Source organism: Vigna radiata, chromosome 1, assembly GCF_000741045.1.
Source record: "Vigna radiata var. radiata cultivar VC1973A chromosome 1, Vradiata_ver6, whole genome shotgun sequence".
NCBI lineage: Eukaryota > Viridiplantae > Streptophyta > Magnoliopsida > Fabales > Fabaceae > Vigna > Vigna radiata.
Window position 1 is genome coordinate 6,728,258 of NC_028351.1, and position 24,040 is coordinate 6,752,297.

The 24,040-nt window shown below is 32.5% G+C and overlaps 4 protein-coding genes across 4 annotated transcripts; 2 read left to right on the plus strand and 2 right to left on the minus strand.

Moving 5' to 3' along the window:
• Positions 1-1,068: 1,068 nt before the first annotated feature.
• On the plus strand, positions 1,069-2,978 carry LOC106765028 (ATP-dependent Clp protease adapter protein CLPS1, chloroplastic). Its single transcript, XM_014649518.2, has 3 exons — positions 1,069-1,286; positions 1,403-1,553; positions 2,550-2,978. Exons 1-3 carry the CDS (start codon positions 1,220-1,222, stop codon positions 2,812-2,814), a joined length of 483 nt encoding a protein of 160 aa, XP_014505004.1. The 5' UTR covers positions 1,069-1,219; the 3' UTR covers positions 2,815-2,978.
• A 2,409-nt stretch (positions 2,979-5,387) lies between these two features.
• On the plus strand, positions 5,388-7,028 carry LOC106774305 (protein ASPARTIC PROTEASE IN GUARD CELL 1). The gene has a single exon (XM_014661258.2). It carries the CDS (start codon positions 5,469-5,471, stop codon positions 6,936-6,938), a length of 1,470 nt encoding a protein of 489 aa, XP_014516744.1. The 5' UTR covers positions 5,388-5,468; the 3' UTR covers positions 6,939-7,028.
• Positions 7,029-11,306: 4,278 nt separating this feature from the next.
• Positions 11,307-20,998, minus strand: LOC106773701 (protein CASP). Its single transcript, XM_014660441.2, has 19 exons — positions 20,743-20,998; positions 20,435-20,545; positions 19,952-20,130; positions 19,305-19,454; positions 18,411-18,499; positions 17,750-17,859; positions 17,487-17,581; positions 16,950-17,005; positions 15,688-15,853; positions 15,069-15,161; positions 14,845-14,973; positions 14,426-14,545; positions 14,172-14,258; positions 13,385-13,492; positions 13,118-13,261; positions 12,920-13,021; positions 12,292-12,371; positions 11,665-11,757; positions 11,307-11,581 (listed from the first exon to the last, which is right to left on the minus strand). Exons 1-19 carry the CDS (start codon positions 20,843-20,845, stop codon positions 11,521-11,523), a joined length of 2,076 nt encoding a protein of 691 aa, XP_014515927.1. The 5' UTR covers positions 20,846-20,998; the 3' UTR covers positions 11,307-11,520.
• A 627-nt stretch (positions 20,999-21,625) lies between these two features.
• LOC106756366 (protein PLANT CADMIUM RESISTANCE 7) lies at positions 21,626-22,936 on the minus strand. Its single transcript, XM_014638764.2, has 4 exons — positions 22,831-22,936; positions 22,683-22,754; positions 22,369-22,578; positions 21,626-21,831 (listed from the first exon to the last, which is right to left on the minus strand). The coding sequence occupies exons 1-4, from the start codon at positions 22,934-22,936 to the stop codon at positions 21,752-21,754; spliced, it is 468 nt and encodes a 155-aa protein (XP_014494250.1). The 3' UTR covers positions 21,626-21,751.
• Between the last annotated feature and the right edge of the window lie 1,104 nt (positions 22,937-24,040).

Below are 24,040 nucleotides of genomic sequence, written 5' to 3' on the forward strand. Positions count from 1 at the left end.
TGGTAGGTGATGGTGGAAGGGGAAGGCAAAGGGAATTAGGGTTTCTAGTGGAAAAAGGTGATGACATGGAAAAATGTGGTGGACATGTCATTCACTATTGGCTAAAGTGGACATATTACACCATTAGCATTTTTATCGTCGTCAACAAAAAAGACCAACTTGAATCATTTTTACAAAACATGAAATCACTATGAACAACTTAAAAGGAAAATGATATTTTAACACCAATTTTTTGACACTATTTTAACACTGCACACGTGTAAAAATGTGATTGGACGATTTCAAATTAAAAAAAAGAACTTTGGTTTTTCTCTTCCAAATATGCCCTTATCTCAGCTTTTTTTAATTTGAAATCGTCCAATCACATTTTGACACGTATGCAGTGTCAAAAATTGGTGTTAAAATATCATTTTCCAACTTAAAAATAGAAGAATTTACTTTGAACACACCTAATAAAATTAGAGGCCAAGATTGATATTAAGTCTAAAAGATAATAAATAATGACTCTTTAAAATGGAAACATGAAATTTCATCTTAACAAAAATTTGAATATTAACTAGTTCCATAGATAGGTAATAGTTTTATATAATTTAAAAATCAAAGTATAAAATAGTTTAACTATTTTTTTTCTTATATATTTTGAGACATTTTTTATTCAAGATATTTTATAAAGATAAAAGTGTATGAAGCAAATTTTCAAATAAAATAATATTTCAAATATACCAACTTGTGATTGAAAGAAAACTTGTAATCAACACATTCTTAAAAGGAAAGATTTGGCTAACAAAGTAATTGATTTTTGTGGCAATACAATGTATTCTCTATTAATTGTATCACAAACCAACTTCTCCAAACTTCAATTTTCTGAGTAAATTCTTGAGCCATACAATTCAAGCTACTTCACCATTTTAGTTTGTGGCTTTAAGCAGTTTTCCAAAATTTCATATCCGTTTCAAACCCTTATTATCACAAGGGCACAACCTCAAAAAATTGGGATCTACACGTGTCACCATATTAACGTGTAAAACCCAATTCAGTTTGCACCTTACAAAATTCTCTTGACCATTTTTTATACCCTCTGCATCTCTTTCACACACCAAAAAAATCAGTGAGGTAACGACAAAGACAACATTGGATTACTTATCTCACATTATTCCTACCCTCTTATTGTTACAGAAGCTGTCTGCTTAGTGTCAACAAAGAGACTCAAAGAGCAGCAATGGAAGCTGCATTAAGCACTGCACTTGCTCTTTCACCTAACCAACTATTCAATGCAGTAAATCCTGGTACTATACCATCTCCTCTTTCTAATTATGTTTCATTACCATATTAGTACTGTACTATAGTTGTTTGATATATTTTCCAAAACAATACAAGGGTTCATTACTTTCTGTATTCGCAGGAGATAAAAACTTTGCTTTGAAATATTGCAAAGATCGTACTGTTGTAATGACAATGGCAGCCACTGGAATATTAGGAAAAGGTGGAGGGTTGATTGAGAGGCCAACCATAGAGACAACAACACCTGGAAGGGAATCTGAATTTGACGTAAGGTAATACCAATAGCAGGAACAGTAAGCACAATTGAGAGCATTTTATCACTGTATGATTATGCAGAAGAATTGAAGAAACGTCTTGAAAATTCACGTATATGTCTGCATAATTTTTCTTACTAGTTAAAATTAGTTTGTTACCAAGTTTTAGTTTTGGTACTGAGACAGATTAAGCCTTTAGGTCCCTTGTCTTGTTAAGAAAGATGGATTTTTAGTTCAAAAACTTTACAAAACTGATTTATAAGATAAGGTCATAAGTTTTGGTTTAGTGTAATTAGGAAACTGTAACTCCTAACTCAAGGTCAGAAATTTCCATTTTCAACACTGAACACAAATTATATTTTGGAATCAGTTTATGTAGCTAGATGCCACAGAGAAAATGTATCTTTTCCTCTGTTTTGGGACCTTTTCTCGTTTGTAGTCTATCTTCTTGTTTGTATTTGATTTAACTTTTAATCTTAGCAACGATACAGTGTTTTCATTTGATTTTTGTTTTTAGAATTTTCATTAGTTTCTAATAATATCTAAACAATTTGAAATACAAACTTGGACCCTTAATTTCCTACTGTTTACTAGGAGTATGGACTGGTTTTGAAATTCCATAAGAATCTTTCAGTTGAACTAAACTACTATAGCAAGAACTGAAAACCACTAATGAAATGAAAGCAATACTGCATATCACATCAATACTAGTGTTTGATTTCTGGAACTGATTTTGTTGAAAGATGAAATGCAAAGTTGTGTCAATAGCAAATGTCCAAATTATGTTGTTATGAGTATTGAAGGTTTCATTAGTTATGGTTATTTCAACTGATAACAATTCAACTTTCAAATTCAATGGGTGGTTAAAATTAAACAAGCATGTTGTAACTGTGAAGCAGACAAGTAATCCATTTTGTGGAAATGCATTGAATCTTTCTGCTTGTGCTCAGTCCTATCTTTGTTGTTTATTCCTGTCTCATTTCATCAAATGTTTGATGACATGTTATGTATCAGGAAATCGCGGAAAACATCTCCACCATTCCGAGTTTTGCTGCACAATGACAACTTCAACAAGAGAGAATATGTTGTGCAAGTGTTGATGAAGGTGATACCTGGAATGACAATTGATAATGCAGTTAACATCATGCAGGAGGCACATCATAATGGATTAGCAGTGGTGATCACATGTGCTCAAGTGGATGCTGAAGACCACTGCATGCAGTTGAGAGGAAACGGCCTTTTAAGCTCAATCGAGCCAGCTGATGGTGGTGGTTGCTGATACAAAAACACATCATTTCCATAGTCTAGTACTTTCTTACAAATTACTCAGTTCCATAATGTTCTTCTTTCCAATTCCAACCATTAAACATGTCTGTATAGAAAAATAATGACTAGTGTCTTTATATAAGCAATAGCCAGAACATAGCATGAAATTTGGATGAAGATGGTTGGCTGAAAACTCAAGCAAAAATTGAAGCACCAATTGGTTATCTAGAATGCTTCATACCTAAAAGAATAAATATCACAGGGAATGAGCTTTAACTGGCAGTGTTTGTTAGTGTCTTGAAAAGCATTTTAACTATTTTAGTTTGCAGCATTAAAAACAAACAGATATGGCTGATATATTCATCAGCACAGCATTGATTGCTTCCCCAAAGTTTAAGTCCAGGTTGGTTGCAATCTTTGCTCCAGTAAGCAATGAAACGTGAAAACGTGATCATAGCTAGATAAAAGAAAATCTAGGAAACAAGAATAGCAAATGACACTGACATGCTTTTATGACCAATGCAACACCCTCAACAACCAAAGGCAAATTTAAGGAATACATAAATTTGATGTCCTTGAGATACAACAGTGTCTCTCGGTGCATTGACATTACAGCTCTTCTTTCCGAAGAACTTGTCTTGGAAATTTTATATCTATGCAGTTTGACTTTGATCAACCTTGTTTGATTCATAATATAACCTGGGCCGATCAGCTTTTTGGGCTAAGGTAGCCCATTCAAACATATTGGGCCAGAAACAATCTGAAACAAATCAAACAATGTCCTATTCTAGTACCACAATGCAAAAACTTTTGGGTTTATATTAGAGAAGGTTCATTGTCTTATATACAAACAAAATTTCACATTGAGGAAACAATAGATGAATATATATATACACATAAAATACCTCTATAGATAAGATGTCTTTTAAAGTATTATAAAAAATAAATCCGTGAAACTTTTTAAATCTGGTGACGATTATATATCATAAGAAATTACATCATTCTCTATAAAAAAAACTTTAAAATAATGTGTTAATAAGTGTTCACTTTTATATAATATTTTATTTTTTCATTTTTATCCAATATCGAACTTAAACTCATATTTGGAATTCTAATAGAAACCACCCAGTGAAATATTCACTTTGTAAAGATTTCTTTGCTTTCTAATTTGCTTAGCTCAAATACCTTTCACAATTGAACTATTGTGTATGAACATCACTGGTAGTTGCTATGTTAACATTAAAGTGTATGCAAGAAAACTCACTCTAGCCTACTATACTCTATACAATTAAAATCGTGTTGAATTGAGTTTATTAATAAAATAAAATTGATTCATTGAAGGACTTAGATAATATTTAAAGACACTTGCATTTTCTCACTTTCTTCACCAATTATATTTACCTAAGGTAAGCTAAACTAACCATCTTTTTCCTAAAATAAACAACATAAAAACTAAGAGAAAAAATACAATAGGTATATATTAACTAACAAACTTCCCTAGTTTTAGTTTGAGAGCATTGGTATGGATAATGACACTACAGTTATGTAAAGAATTGCCCCATGTGATGAAATAATTATATTAAAGAATTCTAAAATTAAAAATAAAAAAAATGGAGAGATGATTCAAATCAAAGTGAACTAAGATTTATCATTCAGATACTCTTGTTGGTTATAGTAATTACATTCTGTATTAAAATTCAAGACAATTTTATTTAAATAGCAAACGAGGAAAAAATATTAAAAAATACATTGTTGCTCACGTGTTACGAAGAAGGGGTAATAAAAACTTATATTGACAGTATAGTTTATTTAAAGTTATTGTCGACATTATTGTTAAATTATAATTTATTGATACTAATATATCAATTAAACCAGAAATTAGCAAACAAATATATTATAATTACTGATTTTACTTCTCAATAATACAAATATTAACATATCATTCTTTGTTTACTCTCAACTTACTACGCTTTAGTCAATATATCTCCTGGTTATGCTTCTAACATAGTTTTTAATCTTGTTTAAAAACATGTTCAATCTAGTAATACTTTTTAACTTTTCTTATATGCTTCTAACGAGTAAACTTTGTTTCTAGATTTAGCATTCTTCAGTGTGATTATTCTCAAGTTAAATTTATGGTTTTTAGTTGTGTTCCTTTCATTAATCTTAATAATTTGATTCTTTTATTTATATTTATGATTTACTTTAGTTTTTATAATTTTTTTATTCAATTACAATCTGATTTAAGTGTCCATCACAGTCTCTGATGGCATGAACAACTTACGCAGTATGATGATTTGATTGTTGATTGGAGCATGCACATGTATACAAAATAAATAACAGTAAACTTGAGCCTTATGCATGCACATAAAAACAAAATGAAAGATTAGAAATCTACCTATCTATGTACAATTTACAAGTATAATAATAATAATAATAATAATGCATAAGATGCATTACCAAACTCTTTTTCCAAATTTAATTTTCCATCTACCAACCAACAAATCAATGAATGAAATGCAATGAAATGAAATGCAAGCACCTCTTTCTCCGTGCCTTCTTCTCCTTCTCTAAATCCAATAAAGCCAATCCAATCAGTCTCTCTTCCTTCACACACTCTCTCTCTCACTCACTCTCACACCTTTTCTCTTTAAACAAACACTAAAAATGGCGCATTTTCTTCTCTCTCTATGCGCCATTTTCACCATTTTCACAACCTTATCTCTCACCTATTCTCGCACCATCACCATTCCTTCACACACCAACCTTCTCAATATCTCTTCATCCCTTCACCAAGCCAACCAAATCATCTCCTTCAAACCCCAAAACCCTCTCCAACAAGCTTTAACTCAACAGCAAAACCCCACTTCACCTTCTTCCTCTTTCTTCTCCGTTCAACTCCACACAAGAGAAACCCTCGTCAATGAGCAACACCCAGATTACAAAAATCTAGTTTTGGCCCGACTCGCCCGCGACTCGGCACGAGTCAACTCGCTCCTGACCAAACTGCAGCTCACACTCTCTGGCGTCAAAAGATCGGACCTTTACCCGACCAAGACGGAGGTCGGACTCGAAGACCTCTCCACGCCTGTCTCCTCCGGCACCTCCCAGGGAAGCGGCGAGTACTTCTCACGCATCGGCGTCGGCCAGCCCGCAAAGCCCTTCTACATGGTCCTCGACACAGGCTCCGACGTCAACTGGCTCCAATGCAAACCCTGCTCAGATTGTTACCAACAATCCGACCCGATTTTCGACCCTACATCATCCTCCTCGTACTACCCGTTAACCTGCGACGCGCAGCAGTGTCAGGACCTTGAAATGTCGGCTTGCAGAAACAGTAGATGCCTCTACCAGGTTTCCTACGGAGATGGGTCGTTCACCGTAGGCGAGTACGTCACTGAAACGGTGTCGTTCGGTGGGTCCGGGTCAGTTAATCGGGTCGCGATCGGGTGCGGGCACGATAACGAGGGGCTGTTCGTTGGAGCGGCGGGGCTTCTCGGCCTTGGTGGTGGGCCGCTGTCATTAACCTCGCAAATCAAAGCGGCGTCGTTTTCGTACTGTTTAGTGGATCGCGACTCTGGTAAATCGTCCACTCTTGAGTTCAACTCACCTCGACCCAGTGACTCGGTCACCGCACCGCTGCTGAAGAACCGCCAAGTGAACACCTTCTACTACGTTGAACTCACCGGATTTAGCGTCGGCGGTGAGATGGTCTCCGTCCCACCAGAAACTTTCGCCGTCGATCAGTCCGGTGTCGGCGGGGTGATCGTCGATTCCGGTACCGCCATAACTCGCCTCCGGACTCAGGCCTACAACGCCGTGCGCGACGCATTCAAGAGGATGACCCAGAACCTCCGTCCCGCTGAGGGCGTTGCGCTGTTCGACACGTGCTACGACCTGTCGTCCCTGCAGTCCGTGCGCGTGCCGACGGTGTCGTTTCACTTCGCCGGCGACAAGACGTGGGCGCTTCCGGCGAAGAATTATCTGATTCCGGTAGACGGCGCCGGAACTTACTGTTTCGCGTTTGCGCCAACGGCGTCGTCTCTGTCGATCATAGGGAACGTGCAGCAGCAGGGGACACGTGTCAGTTTCGATCTAGCGAACTCTGTAGTGGGATTCTCTCCCAACAAGTGCTAGACCGTGTAATTTACCACTTTAGCCTTATTGTTATTAATGTTATGGAAAAAATAACATGAATAATAGTAATTAATTGATGAAAATATATAATATATAAATATATATATATATATATAAAAGAGTTGGTAAGTTTGTATTATTAATTGGATTGTGTGATTCCAAAAGTAGCGGTTTTTAATTTAATAAGAATTAATACTTGATTTCCATGGCATGGGTTTTGAGATTGATGAAACTCTTACCCTTTTTCTCTTTCGTTTTGGGTTTTGAGATTGGAGTCTTTGGTCAATGATCATGTTTTTCCTCTGCATTGTACTTTCCTTTGTTGGTTAAAGACTTGCATGTAGGGCACATGGCATACAATGTGACAGCGATGTCGGAACTTAACTTCTTATGGATTCTTTTATTTGGATAATGAAGGAGATTTGAGGATGTTTGTCTCTTAACATTTTTTTTTATTTTGTACAGGTTATTTATAAGTTCGATTTTTTTCAAGTGATATTTCGATATATTCTGAAAAGTTTGATTTTAATTTCTAAACCTACATTATGTGAGAGTCTTTGATAAGGGAAGAGATGAAGGGTAGCATACCATTGAAAAGTGGGGCAGAGGGTCCGTGATTGTAGGCCAAATAATGCATGGATTCATGGATGGTAGCAGTAAATAGGTTTGGTTCTGTCTATTTGCAACAGCTGGAATCCACTTTTATGTGTACCTATTTTCTATTTCTATAAAAGTATTTACCAATATTTTTGTTTTGTATTCATTCAGAAAATGAGAAATTATCATGTCCAAAACCTATCTCACGAAACTATAATGGGTGAAATAACTTTCAAAAAGTATAATACCATTAACAACTTTATATAAAATAAATACTAATTCAACCTTTAAATTATATATAATTTATAATTTCATAGCATTATAATTATTTGTGTTAAATATTATTAAAATTAAATAACAAGGTGATCAAATTATTCATATTAATTTAACTATATTTTTTAAAGATGATAATTTTGATCTACATAATCTTTTTTATTAATATACAATTTTGTATATAAAATTCGTATGGAAAATTTCAGTTTAACTTTTGAAAAAAAGAATATTGTCCAATTAAATAGATTAAATCGTATAAAATTTTGTAAAAGTTACTCATTATAATTCGATATTTCCCTATAAAGTAATACAACAATTAAACATTGGTTTTACACTTGTATTTGTTTTTTGAAGTAATGTATTGAATTAAATTTTCTAGATAAAATAAACATGATTTGATGTAGATATTCTACTAAAAACAATTAGATAAAATTGAATTGTTAAGGAAATTGATAGATAATTTACACCAAATAAATGAGAAATATTAATGAGATATTTAGAAAAAAGGGTGGATGGAAGGAAAAAATTGTATGAGAAAAATGAAAGTAGTGGTTGGAGTGTCGAAGCAGAATGAAAGTTGTTTAAATTTATTTTAAAAAATATATTTAAAATAGACTAATAATAATACATTGTCAAAAAATTATTAAAAAAATCTTTTATTAAGAAAAGGTTGGTCAACCACATATTGCTGCATAAAGTAAGTGCAATGGAAGTCCCAAAATCTCTTCCTTCACACGTAAAATGTTGCACGTGTTGTGCCACTAATTGATAAAAGCCTCAAATCATGGAACTTTTCCTCATCCATTCTTTTGCCTTCTTGCTTTAAGTATTTGGTTTTATGAGACAAAAATATAGATCACTATAAGAAAAATGTGTTTATTTCTTTTAACATACATTGTATTATTATTAATATAATTTTTTTTTATTGATAATGGTTAGAGATTTTACATTGATCAACTCACAAAAATATATATATCTATATACTTTCTCTTGTAAATTAAGATTGAATTATGTTTAAAATTTACTTCTTAGATGTTACTAAAGTAATGTAAAATATAGTTTAACAAAATTTGTTGTTTGTTAAATTTATCGTGTCACTTTTATTGGATCTTTTATTAATGTCTAGTTTCACACTTGAAATATATGTGTATCGATGTTAAAAACATGTTCAAAATCTTACATGGATTAGTAATAAGACAAATTTATAATATATAAACGAGTTCAAACTTTATTTTACAAACCGATATATAAAAGTAACTTAAAATTTTAATGAATATTTTGTTTTGAATGTGAGGTCGAAGTTAATTATCTCTAACACAAAGGTCCAAACAAATTTCAATATGTTCGTGTTATCCAAATCCTTCTCTTCAGTACTCCTTATATCGTATAAGGGTTACCTACACAAATATTTCGATGTTTAAGTCAATGACTGTTTGGTTATCAGAGCCAATTCCTAATAATGTAATCACCTACCTTTTTATCTTACACTTGTATTTATAGGTTTCCAAATAGATTTTTTAATTAAGATTGACTTAATCACAATCCAAAAAATGTTAAGCATACTTTACCTGTAAACTTATTCAATTTGCAACATAATCAAGTAACATGTGTTCAATCAATTGGCCGCTCGTCCTCTAATGAGAATCATTCTATTTATAGGATAAACAAGAATAAAAACGTTGACCATCTGATCAACTGTTGATAGAAGAATTGAAGAGGTTGACCGCCCAATCAACCAGACGATATTTTTTATGAGATCACTTTTGTTCATTCAAAACCTTACTATTTGATACGGTTTCACTCTAAGGTTTTATGATGCAAAAATCACTTTAAATAACATGAGTTTATTACAAAAAAAATCTATGAAGTTTTAAAGACAAGGAAAACTTTTGTATGTTGACCACTGATTACGCATTGGGATCATCCAAAGAAATATGATGAAAGGTGTAAAAAGGGAGGGTAAGTCAAAAGATAAAAAAAAGTAGGGTTGATTAAAATTTGATTTCAAAATCAAGCACTTTATAAAGAATTTGATAAATTCCAACTACTATGAGACTATTGTTGAATAGAATATTATTTTCTGTGAGCATAGTTGTTCTGTTCTATTCCCGAAGCTATTTGAAAGTGACATGATATAGGCACTGATTGTTCACACATCCAAGTCTTGATAAAAGAAGAAGATTGAACCTTTTTACCTTCAACAAGTTTAAGAACACATTTGGAAATTCCTTTTTAAAAGAAAAAAATTAACCTAATGTATCCAATTTTCTTCTGAAGGAAGTTGACTGTTTCCTTTTTCAGAGTGAAGGTAAGGTGTGCACATGATCTTGAAGAAAAAATCATGGTGAAGAAGACAACAAAGCTTGCAAATATTTCCTTATTTTCTATGATATGGTCAGAAAAGGAATAGTATAATCTCAATTGAAGAGTATAACTGTTCATAAAATCAATGGAACAGTTACCGTGTGGAAGACTTTCTCATCAAATAACATGAGCTAACAATCAAAGATGATTTATATTTTTTAAAACATCAGAAAAAGAAGTTATTTCATTTTATCAATAAAAATAAAATAAAATGAAGTTTAGTTGAGGTAATGTTTTGTTTCTAATTCAACCACTCTCAACTCATGCTGCATCCTTTTTTTTCAATCATAACAACAGTTGTATTTATTTAAAATATATTTAATTTAATTTAGGGTTAAATATAATTTTACTTCTTGAATTCTGAAGTGAAATTGAAATTTACCTTTTTCTGAAATTTTAATACAATTTGGTCATCAAACTTAAAAAATAAATAGATTTAAACTTTTTAATTTAAGTTAATTTTTTTAACGTGACAAAAACTATAGGTTAATAATTAAGTTATTTACACTATGTTTCGGTTTTTATGTTAGCTAAAAAATAGAGTTAAAATATCTATTTTTAAAGTTTGAGATCCAAATTTCAAACATGCACGATGAATTCCAATTTTATAAAGAAGTGAATTATATTTAATTCTTTAATTTATTTAATGAAATTTTTAACAATTTAATTGATAAAATTTATATGTATAAACAGTTATTGAAAATACATTTTTACAGAATTTATTAACTAATCCAATTAAGCATATCCCATAAAAATATTCTCTAATTAGATTACTAGAGAAGAGGTTTTTAAAATTAAACAATGTTGTATAACAATATTTTTTTCGCCAAAACAAATCCCGTGACGGTGCATTGCTTTAAACGAGCAACGTGATGTACTAGTTTCTAACAATAACAAAAATAGTTTCACTTACAAAATTCAATGACTTAAGCATTCATAATTTGAAGCGAGTTTTGATATAAATTTGTTAAATCTATATACCAATTTTAAGACATAAGTTTAAGAAAAGGAACTGATTAAAATGCATGATCATAATTAATAAGACTGTAAGTTAAAATTCGTTAATTTTCAGTCCACAGTTCTTCTTTCGTGGGTCCGTCAACAACGACTTTATAGTGTTTTGCTATTGTCGTGTACAAGAAAAAAGAATCCTCTCTATTTCATTGCAACATTGTATAGTGTAAAACAACAGTCATATGTACAATACATTTGATATTTGAATATTGACAATATGTTATCGTTTTGTCTGCAAAAATAAAGACCACTGAAAAGAGGTTGCATTCCGACGACATGCACCGTTCAATTTGAGAAATCAATCACTGCAAAAGAAAACTGAGTTGCATATCCACTACAGCCCACGTGGAAGATCAACGTTTTTCTCTCCAACAAGGAATTCCTCTGGGCCATTGCTGCAGGAAAAGAGAAGGGTAAGAGTGACTGAAATTCATCTATAATAGTTATAACAGAGGAATTAGTCGTCAGATATTTTTACCTAAGATAACTGAGAGCAGACATTCGGTAGAGACAGGTGAAGACCAAGATATGCAATCCAATGGTATAAAAGAATGCGAAAGTTCGGGCGTACCTGCAAGTGGATTTTTTATCAATTAACTTATACGATAACCAAGCTAAAGATACCAATTTCCTTTGTTAATTTTGTTCGATTCCTTGACATATTTCTAAATTTCCCTTTTAATTCCTCAATATTTTATTTATCACAACAATTGATATATTTTTCATTATGTGATGACAGAAAATGTTAATACAAGTAACAAAAGAAACTTACTCAAATCTTGTGACATGTTTGACAACTAAACAGTCACGTGGACCATGCAACTGATGAAAGAAACGAAAGAGACTTAACCAGAAACTTTGATTAAGTATTTAATTTGAAGGAAAATTGTATTGGATACACAACAAAATTCGGTTATATATTGAAGAGCTGTAACATATCTAAGCCAACAATTAATGATGAGTTATGAGCTTGCAAGTCAATGTATTAGAAGCATTGAGAATTTTTTTCTCTCCATATTTTGAAATCAAACAATAAATAATTTAAGCAAAAGAAGACAGGAGCATTGGATAATGTCAAAAATATTGTAGAAGCATTCAAACATACTTGTTACCAAGGAGAAAACGCCCACTGCTGAGTGTAATTCTGTCCCTGAATCCCAACTCCTTGTATCTTTGATCCCTTTCCTAATTAAATGAAAATAGATGAAGCAGTTCATAATTAAAAGTAAATAACATTGATAATAGAACACAATAAAGGTAACTTTTACATATTTCTAACCAAATCACTTCTTTCATCAAATCCAAATTTGCCCTCCCTTTTCTAGGTAAGGTTCAAAATGGGAGACAGCGATCTATGCATAAGGAGAATCCAGTGTTTAATAGATCCAATAAAGCAAGAACAACTGTTTAAATGCATGTTTAACCGACAAAGTTTAGATTTTCAATCAAAGACATAACAGGTATCTTCCCTGTGCCAAAGACTAGTGACGTACAATTTCTTAATACTAGTAATAATACACCTGAAAACTCAAGTTATTTCACAGACAGTTATAAAGAAGTCACGTTTGATGGCAGCAACAACCTTAAAATAGATAGAAAATTTCATTCAAAGATTTTATTGTATGGTTTTAGGCTTTTAGTTATCTTGGACAGATAGACACCAGAGCTTTAACATGTGTGTATTTCATTAAGGCAGTGAAGCCATGACAATTAAATTAGCCAAGCTGGATCACCTTTTTCGAGAATGCAGCAAAAGGATTTATATCATCCTCATATATCTTCTTGTATTTTGATTCAACATCTGACGAGAAACCACTTTCAATATCTTCAGCATACTAAACAAAAATCACAAAAAATCTCATGTTCAGGGTAAAAGGTAAAAAGTGATCGTGAAGAGAGAAACAAAATGATGCAAGCCCAATTTAGAAAACCTTTTTCGAACCCCTTGAAACCACTTTCTCAATATTATAATCTTGTACATAACGCATCTTCCCATATAGTTTGACATTATCAGCTTTACTCTTTTCCAGTTCCACTGTTAATATCCCAATCTTCTCCTTCAATTGCCTTATTTCCTATTAAAATTTCACCCAGGTCAACACTTGTTACACTGTCATATCCATAATCTAAACTTTGGTTTAAATAATATTGGATAGAAAGAAATAAAATAAATGAGGTAATATCAATTATATACATACCTCTTCTGTCTCTCGCAAGCGGTTCCTAAATCGATCTCGTTGATTACAAATCACTTTAAGCATTGAGCTCTGATCTTGGTCCAAGGATACTTGCCTTTGGTCTGTATTCTGATGAAAAAAAAGCCAATTTAGGAGTACTTCAAATCTAATTTTAAAGCACTTTTACATACAGAAGAATATTTGGGTGGGTGATTAATCAATCACTACTTACTTATCCAGCAAAATATTTTTTCATTTTTTCCAAAATCTTAATCAAGTTGCAAAAATAAACATTTGTACCTAAATGCATCATTAAAAAAATCAAAGAAAATAGATTGTATCATTAAACCATCTGTCTCAAAGCTTAAGCTGTAAAAAGTTAAATAATGGTGTACATCCCTTCAAAGCGTGCTAACTTGAAGCACATCTAATGTTCATCTAAGTTTGAATGGGAGAATGCGAATTATAAGAATCAATCTATCAATTGTCTAGTAAAAAGAAGATTTCAACCACCCAATGAACTAGCTATCCCAAAAGCCTAAGTTGGAAAAGGCTTGTGATGAATTTTGCTAATATATCCAAGAGATGCATCTGGAATTAGAATTATATTTATCCATTGTTAAGTACACCCAATTCCACTCCACCCAACAAATCACTGATTAAGCCTTTTTGTTAACCTAAAAGAAAGTAACAGTTGAGGCAGCATCTATTTCCAATTTCTGAATGCATGACATTAGTTTCTTTCAAGATTATTCTTTGAAAAGAAATAGAATCCAGAAAGAATGGAAGCACAAGACGGGGAATCTACCTCAGAGGCCTCAGCCCCTCCCGCTTCTGAAAGATCCCAATCATCAAGGAAGTTCCCTTTACGATCTTTTGAATTGGAACTGTATCCCTGTATCAAAAGAATTAAGTGCATTATAAAAATAATAAGCACAAAATTTTATCATAATTCACAAATGCAAATAAACAGACAAATAGAGATTAGAAAGAGAGAGCAATTCCTATTCTATTCAAAGTGGGGTATATGTAAAAGTGGTGGCAGAGACAATTATTCAAAACCTTCAATATGTCATCTTCCAACTTCTGTATCAATTTTTGTTGTTCATTAACCTTCGCCGTAAGCTCTGCTATCTTTTCTTCAGCTGTTTCCAGTAAAGATTTTTTCTCAGAAAGATTGACCTGAAAATAGTAGAACTTCATCTGAATAATAAAGGTCTTTTGAAATGCACAGCAACAACACTTGCTATCATCTTAAAGAACATCCTTCTACACGATATTGCTACTGAGTCCTTAACATGGACAATGCTCAAATGAAGTAAGTACAGAGGATCCTTTTGAAACTGGTCTTGTTTTCTTCAAAAAAAGGGACATTGCTATGGTAGTTGATAATTTATTTCACCCTAATTTTTGCAAACTTTTCTCTGTTTATAGGGGCAGGAAGACTGGGCATCCCGTTGCTAAATAAATCACATTCCTACCTTCAACTGTGTTAGTTCATGTTCCATTTTACGGTTCTTATCAAGAAGAAGAAACTCCATCTTGCTCATCTCTTCCCCGCTTGTAGCCACTTCCCAGTCTTCAGCTTCAATTGAATTATATCCCACTGCCTGCATATATAGTTCACAAGGAGGTATAAAAATAGCGAAGTTACAAAAGTTAACCAAAATAATAAATAAGTGGATGCAAGAAACAATAACACCACCTGCAAAATTTTCACTTTCTTTCGCAAATCATCAACTGTTTTTTCTGTAGGCCTTGCTTGAAGTTCTTTCTTCATCTCCTCAAGCGCAGCCTCCTGCATTAAGAAAGGGCAATAAAAAAGTGAGTTAGCTCCAAAAATAATTTAGAGACTCAACTTAGGAGACATGTATTATTACTGTTCATACCATGAGATAATAGCTTTTGATAGACATAACAAATGCTTGTAAATCATGGTATCATACACAAAGTTTCACAAAGGAAGATCACTATCAAGTTGCATTTTTATTTCTCAAATAATGGAAAAGAAATATTCATCATTAAAGTGAAGGTTCACAGACCTACATGCCAAACCACAATTTGAATTGACAATTTTGTCACTGGAATAGTTAAAAAGTAGTTTCAGAGTCTCATGAATATGAAAGAACAAAACTATGTGCCATGAAATGATGCAGACGGAATTGCTAATATATTAACTGAAATGCATTTACTGTGGGACTTGTACAATTTGAAACATTATATTGGATCAAAATATATGCATATTCATAAACCACAATAACTTAAAATGCCTCCATATATCATTAAGGAGATCTGATGTAGACTTTTGCAAACCATAATATTACCTTTTCATTGAGCATTGCAGTAAGTTTCTTGACATCATTCATGTGTTCATCTCTTTCATTAGATAAGGTTGTTTCAATATTGTGTAGTTCCAAGTTCAATTCGGAGATTTGCTTTTCTTTGGCATTTAAAGAATTCTCAAGTGCACTAGTTGAGTCAAAACTATCACTGCAAAAATAAAAACAAACAATAATCTGAAGACTGTGATCCAGTGTAAAAGATAAGAAATTAGAAGAATTTGAGCAGTATCAATGAGTGAGTATGCATATATGAATATAAGATCAGATAGACAGAAAGCATAAATAAGTCAAGTAGCTCTGCCCACTGAATAACTTTTTGTATGACTAATAGGTTGAGGGGTCCAGGTAATCGCTTCTGTTAATAGAAAGAGATAAAACCAAAGGTGAAGAATGCAGTTTGCTTCACATGCCCTGCTCTGAATTTTATCAAGGGGGTTTGTTTTACAATCTTTTAAAGCTGAACATAATAATTAAAATAATAATACATAAAGCTAAAAATACCAAATTAGAATGATAAGACGAACAGAAACAATGCTATATATCCAACAACTTCTGGTTTGTTGCTTAGCATATTCAGAGAATTGTGATAATTTTACTCATTTTGGAACAAGCAGCTGCAACTTTCACTTTGTTCCAAGAATAGCAAATTGATCATAAAAATAAAACTGGATTTCTTGATGAAAATATGGATTTGAGCAGTTTAAACTAGGTTTGCCTTTACTGATCATGTTTGGAAGAACGAAGAGCAAATGATCTTTAGAGAAAATGCAGAGCAGAAATGTTACTGAACTTAGAAAGGACAGTAAAGAAGGATCGTGTACTTACAACATTTTGTTTTTGTTTAAGGTAAAACTAACAAAAGGTTCAATAGCTGCTATTCTCCAATTAGAATAGGCGCTTCACCTTGTTAAAATGTAGGGAAAGCTTTACATTAAAGAATTATACATATTACCAAGGTGAAATTCCAATTCTAATTAGAGAACAGTACAAATCACATCCATAGAACTGGAACTTCTGTTCTTAGTTTAGCTACCAATAAAAATAATGTTTATGTAGAATTTGGAAGTCAGAAACTTGAAATGCAGATAATATTGATTTTAGAAAAAAGAATAATAACTACCAATAAAAATAATGTTTATGTAGAATTTGGAAGTCAGAAACTTGAAATGCAGATAATATTGATTTTAGAAAAAAGAATAATAACATCAACAATAATAAATAGAAAACAAAGAGGACTGCCATACCTATTCTTAGAATCAGTACCTTCATGTGCTGTTTGTAACTGAGATCGGAGGAGCCCCTGCATAGACAAAGGAGTATCACAAGAATAAGCCATAAGTCTGATTGAATGTAAAAAAGCATCAGCACTCGGCAGATTGAGACAATGAAACTCATCCAATTCTCTTCCTCTTCCTCTCTACCCTTAATTGATGCCAAACAAGGGACCAATCCTTTTGTTCTCCTGTTCCTTCCTCTCCCATCCAAAGTTTGCATACCCAACAGAGCCTTAGTTATTTTAAGATTTGATCATGAGCTAGTAATAACTATCCCTACATTAAAACCCAAGAAATTCCTAGATTTGATGCCAAACAGAGAGAAAGCAGAAAAATTTGAAGAATTTGATCAAACGGGATAGATCCAAGGAAGTGCGCCACACTATTTCATAACTTCTAAAACCAAATAGAGAGAAAGCAGCAAAATTTTGATCAAACAGGTAAACACAAATACAAAAAATCACACTTCACAATCAAATTATTGAAATAAAAGTTTGTTGATTGCACCTTCTCTCTTTCTAAACTAAGAAGCATTGTTTGTGCACGCTCCACTTCATCCATTAGAAGTGTAACCTCCGATTGCTTAGCTGCCCTCTCTTCCTCTGTAGTTTTCAAGAACACAGGAGAATCATGGTCTTAATATTAGATAATATCAGGAGAATCACAGTCTTAACTCTTAATCCGCAGATTATAAAGTAATGAAAGAACCAATGTTACATTGACTCCAGTGAAGTATACAACTAAAATTGCATTGAAAACTATTAGATTACCAGATTGGGCACGGAGTTCAAACAACTGGTTTTGGGCAATTTCATGCAATTTCTGCATATTAGAAACACTGTCTTTGGCATGCTGTAACTGGTCTTGTAGTGCTTGTTCCCTGCATACAAAAAAGAGATCATCATACTAGGTAAGCAATGCCAAAGCAGAGGACACTTCTGATACAGTAGTAATTGTCAGTCTGTACAGAACAAGAGGGACAAACTAATGGGAACCTAGGTATTTCATATTTGAATGTAGAAAAAGAGGAATAATTCCTAATAGCATAAACAGAACTCACAAAAACATGGACTCTCCGTCACTCACAGAAAACTGAAAGCTAACAGAAAACGTACACACAGAAAGAAAAAAAAGAGAAAGTCAAGGTCATGCAAGAGACCTTAACATCCATCCAATCTCCCAATAGGTCCTTGCTTGCCCCTCCTTTCCCTGTCAGACCTTCTTATACTTCACACCACTAACAAATTTTGTTTCTTCTTCCTTCCTTGCCATGTGTACAAGTAGTACTTGGAGCCAGTGTTTATTTGGCTCACACATGGTGCCGATCCCATACTTCCCCTCTCTTCTTTCAATGGTCCCCTCATGCAGTTGTTGCATGTACTAAACTGAACAAACAAACAATTCTCCATAGCAGAAAAGATTGTAGGATACCTTTCTTTCAGAACTTCCAATGTTTTCTGGTTTTCTTCAGCCAGACTGCGTTGTTTAATCTCCACAATTTCTTTCACTTTCTCTTCCATCTAATTCACATAAATTCAAATGACTAATTAAAAATCATGAAAGAACTTTATCAAATTTGATAAAAAGATATTTGTAATTGAAATTTAAAGATATTGGGGATCTAGAGCACTCCAATAATAGCAAATGTCATAAAACCACAAGATATAAACATACAGATTGAAGGAACTTTATCAATTTGATCGTAGGGAATTGAATTCAGTTATGTTAAGATAATAAACCGGTGTGGAACATGCAAATGCATCCCAAATTCACTCGTTTGCACCATATATTCATAAAACAGGCATGAAAATATGGAAATGCTTCTCAAATTGACAAATTAGCAATTCATGAAAAATCTTTTTACTAAAAAATAGGGTACAAAATCAGTAACTTGGTAAGTCCTACTTTACCCCTTTTCTAATAGATTTAAGGAAAATTGTAGGATACAGTATTAGATAAAACACATGTAAAGCAATCTTTAGTCAATACTATACTTGTAGTCACAGTACGCCTAAGTTTATTCATCCTTAAATTATTAAAAAATTAAATTAGACAAGGAACGTGGATGAAGGATTAAGATTTAGAGATTTAATATATTAAAAACCATTGTTATGCTTTCACCTAAAAGCTTAAGCTTTTGGGAGAGTTGTTTCACAACAGAAATGAAACAGGCAGTCAAAATAGAATCCCGAAAAACACACCAGTTGATACAAGATTGGAAACAGGAGGCAACAAATAAAAGCATCAACAGTTATTTTCCTCAAGAAATGAAAGGAACTGTGACATTACGTAACCATATACAACAGTATCAGAAGCATTAATAACCTGTTGCTCTAATTGCCTATTTCTCTCCTCAAGTCTTCGTATTGTAGCCTGCTGATTTTTCAAGTGAGTTGCCTCTGTTCTGAACTCCTCAAGCTCAACTTTCATTTTCCGGTTTTCAGATTCAAGTTCAGATAACTTGAGATCTTGCTCCTGTACAATGAAAACATATCAGAACATAAACAACCATATGTAAACATGGACATGGTTTTCCCTTCACACATAAAACATAAGTGCCAATGCACAAGAGCATTGTACCCACAAGTTAGCAAGCAATAAAAATGAAATTGTTTCATTGCATAATAAATTAATGATGGACGCCTAAGTTGGTAATTTTAAATATACAAACTAAGAAAGTATGGATGCCAAACTCTCTGAAAGTCAAAAGATGAAAATGCGTTAATTAAAGCAATAATGAGCAGAACAAAAAAGAGATACTAGAAACAGAATATTGTCTGAGCATAGATTTCATTGTTAAAAAAGCATTATTACATCAGTATATCTGGATCAGAGAATCATACATTCATCATACATAACTAACTCAAGAATGTATATGTAATTCATCCAGTAACACTACACAAGTTCTTTCACGTACGAACACAATAAAAAATAAAAAGAACAAGGAACGTAAGCTAAATCCTAGAACTTACAGCAATCGATACAAGAGCTGGATAAGGATCGGGAGCTTCATAGAGCTTTTGATAGATGTTGAGAAAAGCATTTTCTCCAAACTTGGCTCTCTTAGTAAGATTATCAACCTCTTCCTGGTACCCCTTAAGCAAGGAATTGAACAAACTTAACTTATCCTCTGGGGAAGCCTTTTTGAAATCTGTAAGAAGGATTATATGTAGTTTCTCAGATACGTCTATTTAAAGCACCAAACAATAAACGACAAAAAAGAAAAAAAAAAAAAAAAACAGAGCATGAAAAAAGCATAGTGCAGCGGTGCTCCTTCCGTTGTTCCAATTTAGTGAAAACATGCCCTAAGATGTAAGTATACAATATCCAAGGTGAACTGTGAACTTTGAAGCTTAAATCAAATGCTGATTTCGTAGTAAAGGTCAATAATAATTCTATTAAATACGTTTCTAGCACAATTCGGAAACACAAACGAAAACACTAACTGCTCACACCTCTAGTGTTCTCTGCAAGCTTGCGTCGATTTTTCTGACTGTTCTCCTGATTCTCCGCAATTCGAAGCCCTTGCTCATCCAATACTGTTTTCTCCTTCTCCAACTCAAAATCTGAAAAGAAGAAAAATAAAGTCCGGAAACAATAGTAATTAAAACAATGCGGCCACACATCATAGATTAGAGATAACCAAGTCAATTGCCGCGCACAGGAACACACACTAAGAAGAAAGCTATGAATATTAATGGCAAACTGGAAAGAGCGAAACGGGAAGAATCAGCAAAACGTGGAAGTAAAGTTTCGATGATACCTTTCCAGAAGGCGGAGACGACGGAGATCGGAGAAGAGGATGGAGGAGCGGTGGATTTGTCCCTCTCGGGTCCGGATCCGGATCCACCTAATGGAGCCTCCATTTTGAGGTGCAGTGTCTGAATTGGTTGAAGAAATTGTGTTGTACTTTCTTCTTCTCTTTTTCGTGTCTCGCTCTCGGGTTCTGTATTCGTCTAATCGAAAAACTTTTATGCGCGGTAATGTGAGATCAGAAAAACGGATCTGAATGTGTTGCAAAGTTAATTAAATTAAGTAATATTAGCTTAGCTTAATACCTTTTATTCATGTTTTATTTGCTCAATAACCAGTGATTTACCATGAGTAATTTTTACATCTACAGGTGCAGTTTTGAAGGACACAGATTCTTCTTTGTAATCGTTGGGCCGAGTCGGTACTCTGGGCTTTGGGCCCCCGTGCTGCTCAATTTTTGGTATTTGTTAATTTGTCTGTTTATTTATTTTAGGACAAACTTTTTTGACTTAATAGTTAAATCTTGAATTCCTAACGTTTGAGGTGAACTTAAAAAAAATTAAAAATGTTATTTTGGTAGTAAATAAAATATTTGAGGATTAGAATATTTTTTTCAAAACTGTTTCCGGCCTTTAAAAATGAATTTGAGATACTAAACTTTTTTACAAAATAAAAAAAATTAGGATTTATTTCTAATTTTGGAGTAAAACCATTGATTTGTTGTGCTGAGAAATGGAAAATGAAGAAAAGAATTGCCAAGACAATTTTACACAAAAAAGAAAAACTATTTTAATATTTAGTTCATCGTTTAATTAGATAAGTGTTTTTGATAATATTATTGTTTTGATTTTACCCAAAGACAAGAAACAATAAACAGAACACAAAATGAAGGAAACAGCTTAGACAGTAGAAAGCCAATTACAGTTCATTGAAGGAAAAACAGAAACAGATAATTGAGAGAAAGAAAATAAGCAGAATGAAGTAAGATCCATGAATGGTAGACTTGAGGAGATCAATATCTAACGAGTCATGGCTGATGCAACACGTGGAGCTTCCATGTTAGCTTTTCTCATCATTCTTTCCTCGTTTTCCTTCCATCCTAGAATATACACATGCACATGGTTAGAAAGTGGATTTTAAGTCTAATTTAATACCACAAAATTTGTGGAACAATATAGCCAACAAACAATAAATATGGCTGGAATAGACTCTTAACTTGACTATAATAGTATGTTAGAAGTAAACTTTAAATCTAACTGAACACCACATGAGGTTTACACCTACTTATATAGTATGAATTAGCCTTATCTCTAGTCGATACTTCCAACACTTAACAATTTTTCTTAACAATTTTTTTGACAATAAATTATATGTTATCATTTTATTGGTTTGGAAACCAATTACAAACTATCATATAAACGATTATAAAAAAGTTGTTAAAAAAATATTTTCTTAATTATATATATTAATAACTTCTTTACTATATTGATATGCTTGAATTTATTTTAAAAAAAATATTTGAAACTGACTAATCACACACCTCACGTGTGTGTATATATATATATATATATATATATATATATATATATATATTTTGTAAAAAAAAACTTGTTAAATTTTTTTTTCCCATATATACCTATTGAGGGGTCAAGTCCACGGTTTTTAAGTTCTCTGTGCTCTTGGCAAATAGCACAGAGTAAACAACAATAGTGAACGCAACAATCTGAGCATGGTTCTTCAGGTAAGTTGTAGAGAGATCTTAGCTTGTTTCTGAATTTGTATGAATATAAGCATCCCAATCCAAAACAGCCAAGGCCACAAAATATCAAACGTGCACATGTAGCAGCTGCCATTAATATTTTCAACACATATTAGGAAACTAAGTAAAATATACTTTTCACTGTGAAGTAACTTCGAAGTTGAACCATTTAAAGATATGAGTTTACTCACATGTTCTTCCTTGGTCTATAATTTCCGCATTACGACCAAAGGCGAAACGAGGACAGCACCACGTAAAACAACCTTGATGAAAACAAATGGGAGAATGTTAATATAAAAGACATGGTAATAAAAGACATGGTGTGAATAGAGAACTTACAATTTCCTTTGTCGTCAAAGCAATCGTATAAACCAGTTGTCCATTTCCCAGTTGGTGGAGCATTGCTGTTTGGTTGTTCTGCTATCTTACCTTCAACCTCGTACATTTTGAAGCAGATATAACAGACACAGAATATATTTATATATCAGATTAAGAGATTGGAAACTCTATGCATCTTTTTCCTAGTTCACTACATTATCTTGCATATATATAGCCACCGGAAAAGTTCCATAGATTCACACTCACTCTTATGGCCCTGTTGTTGTTTATATCTGTCTGTGATCACCTTATCAAATGCAAGGCTGGACTTAGAAATTCCATTACCCTTTATAAAATATTAGTTTATCTCTTATCTAGCTGTTTAGCTATATATAGTTTAGAGTAGTTGCATATTCTTTCACAAGACATAAAGCTTGTTTAAACAAGTTTATTCTGTGAAGGATAATGATACTTTGACAATATTTTTTTCACAACATTTTAGTATCATTTATGTGTTATTCTTTGGTTGATTCAAAATTACTTTATGATCAATAATAATAATCATAAACACCAATATAGATCAATTACAGAATGACACAATGAAACGTAAATAGTATTAAAATGTTATGAAATAATGTTGTCAAAGTATTATTATTCTAATTGAAATGTGTTCTTGCATGTTAAGCACTAAAATGGGGACGTGACAACCTTAACTTAGTGCTTAGAATAATTAATCGTTAAACAAAAAAACATTTTGGTACGGCAGATAATATTCAAAGACTGGTAGAGTAAACTGGTAATCAACTCCGATGAATGATGTGCTGCTGGCAAATAGAGAATAAGAATGAAAAAAGAAAACGGTCAATATGATATTGGATTTGACTTTGACTTAAATTGTATAAATAATTATACGAATTGTAGATTAAGTTTGACAAAACATTTAATCTAAATTGTAGACGGAACTAGTTTATGCGAATTGATAAGTTGATTTTTTAATAAGTTTCAATTTTTTATTTATATTATCATGTTAACATTTTAAAATAACTTATCTAAATCCAACTTGTGTCTTATTATCTTACTCTTTATTTATATTTTTTTACAATCTATTTAACTTATTCATATTATTTCTTTATTGTTGCAATTTTTTTTTTCATTATGGATTTAGTGCTTTTTTACTGTGTTTTAATTGTTCACCTTTTGTATTTTTTACAAAACTTAATTGAGAAATGGT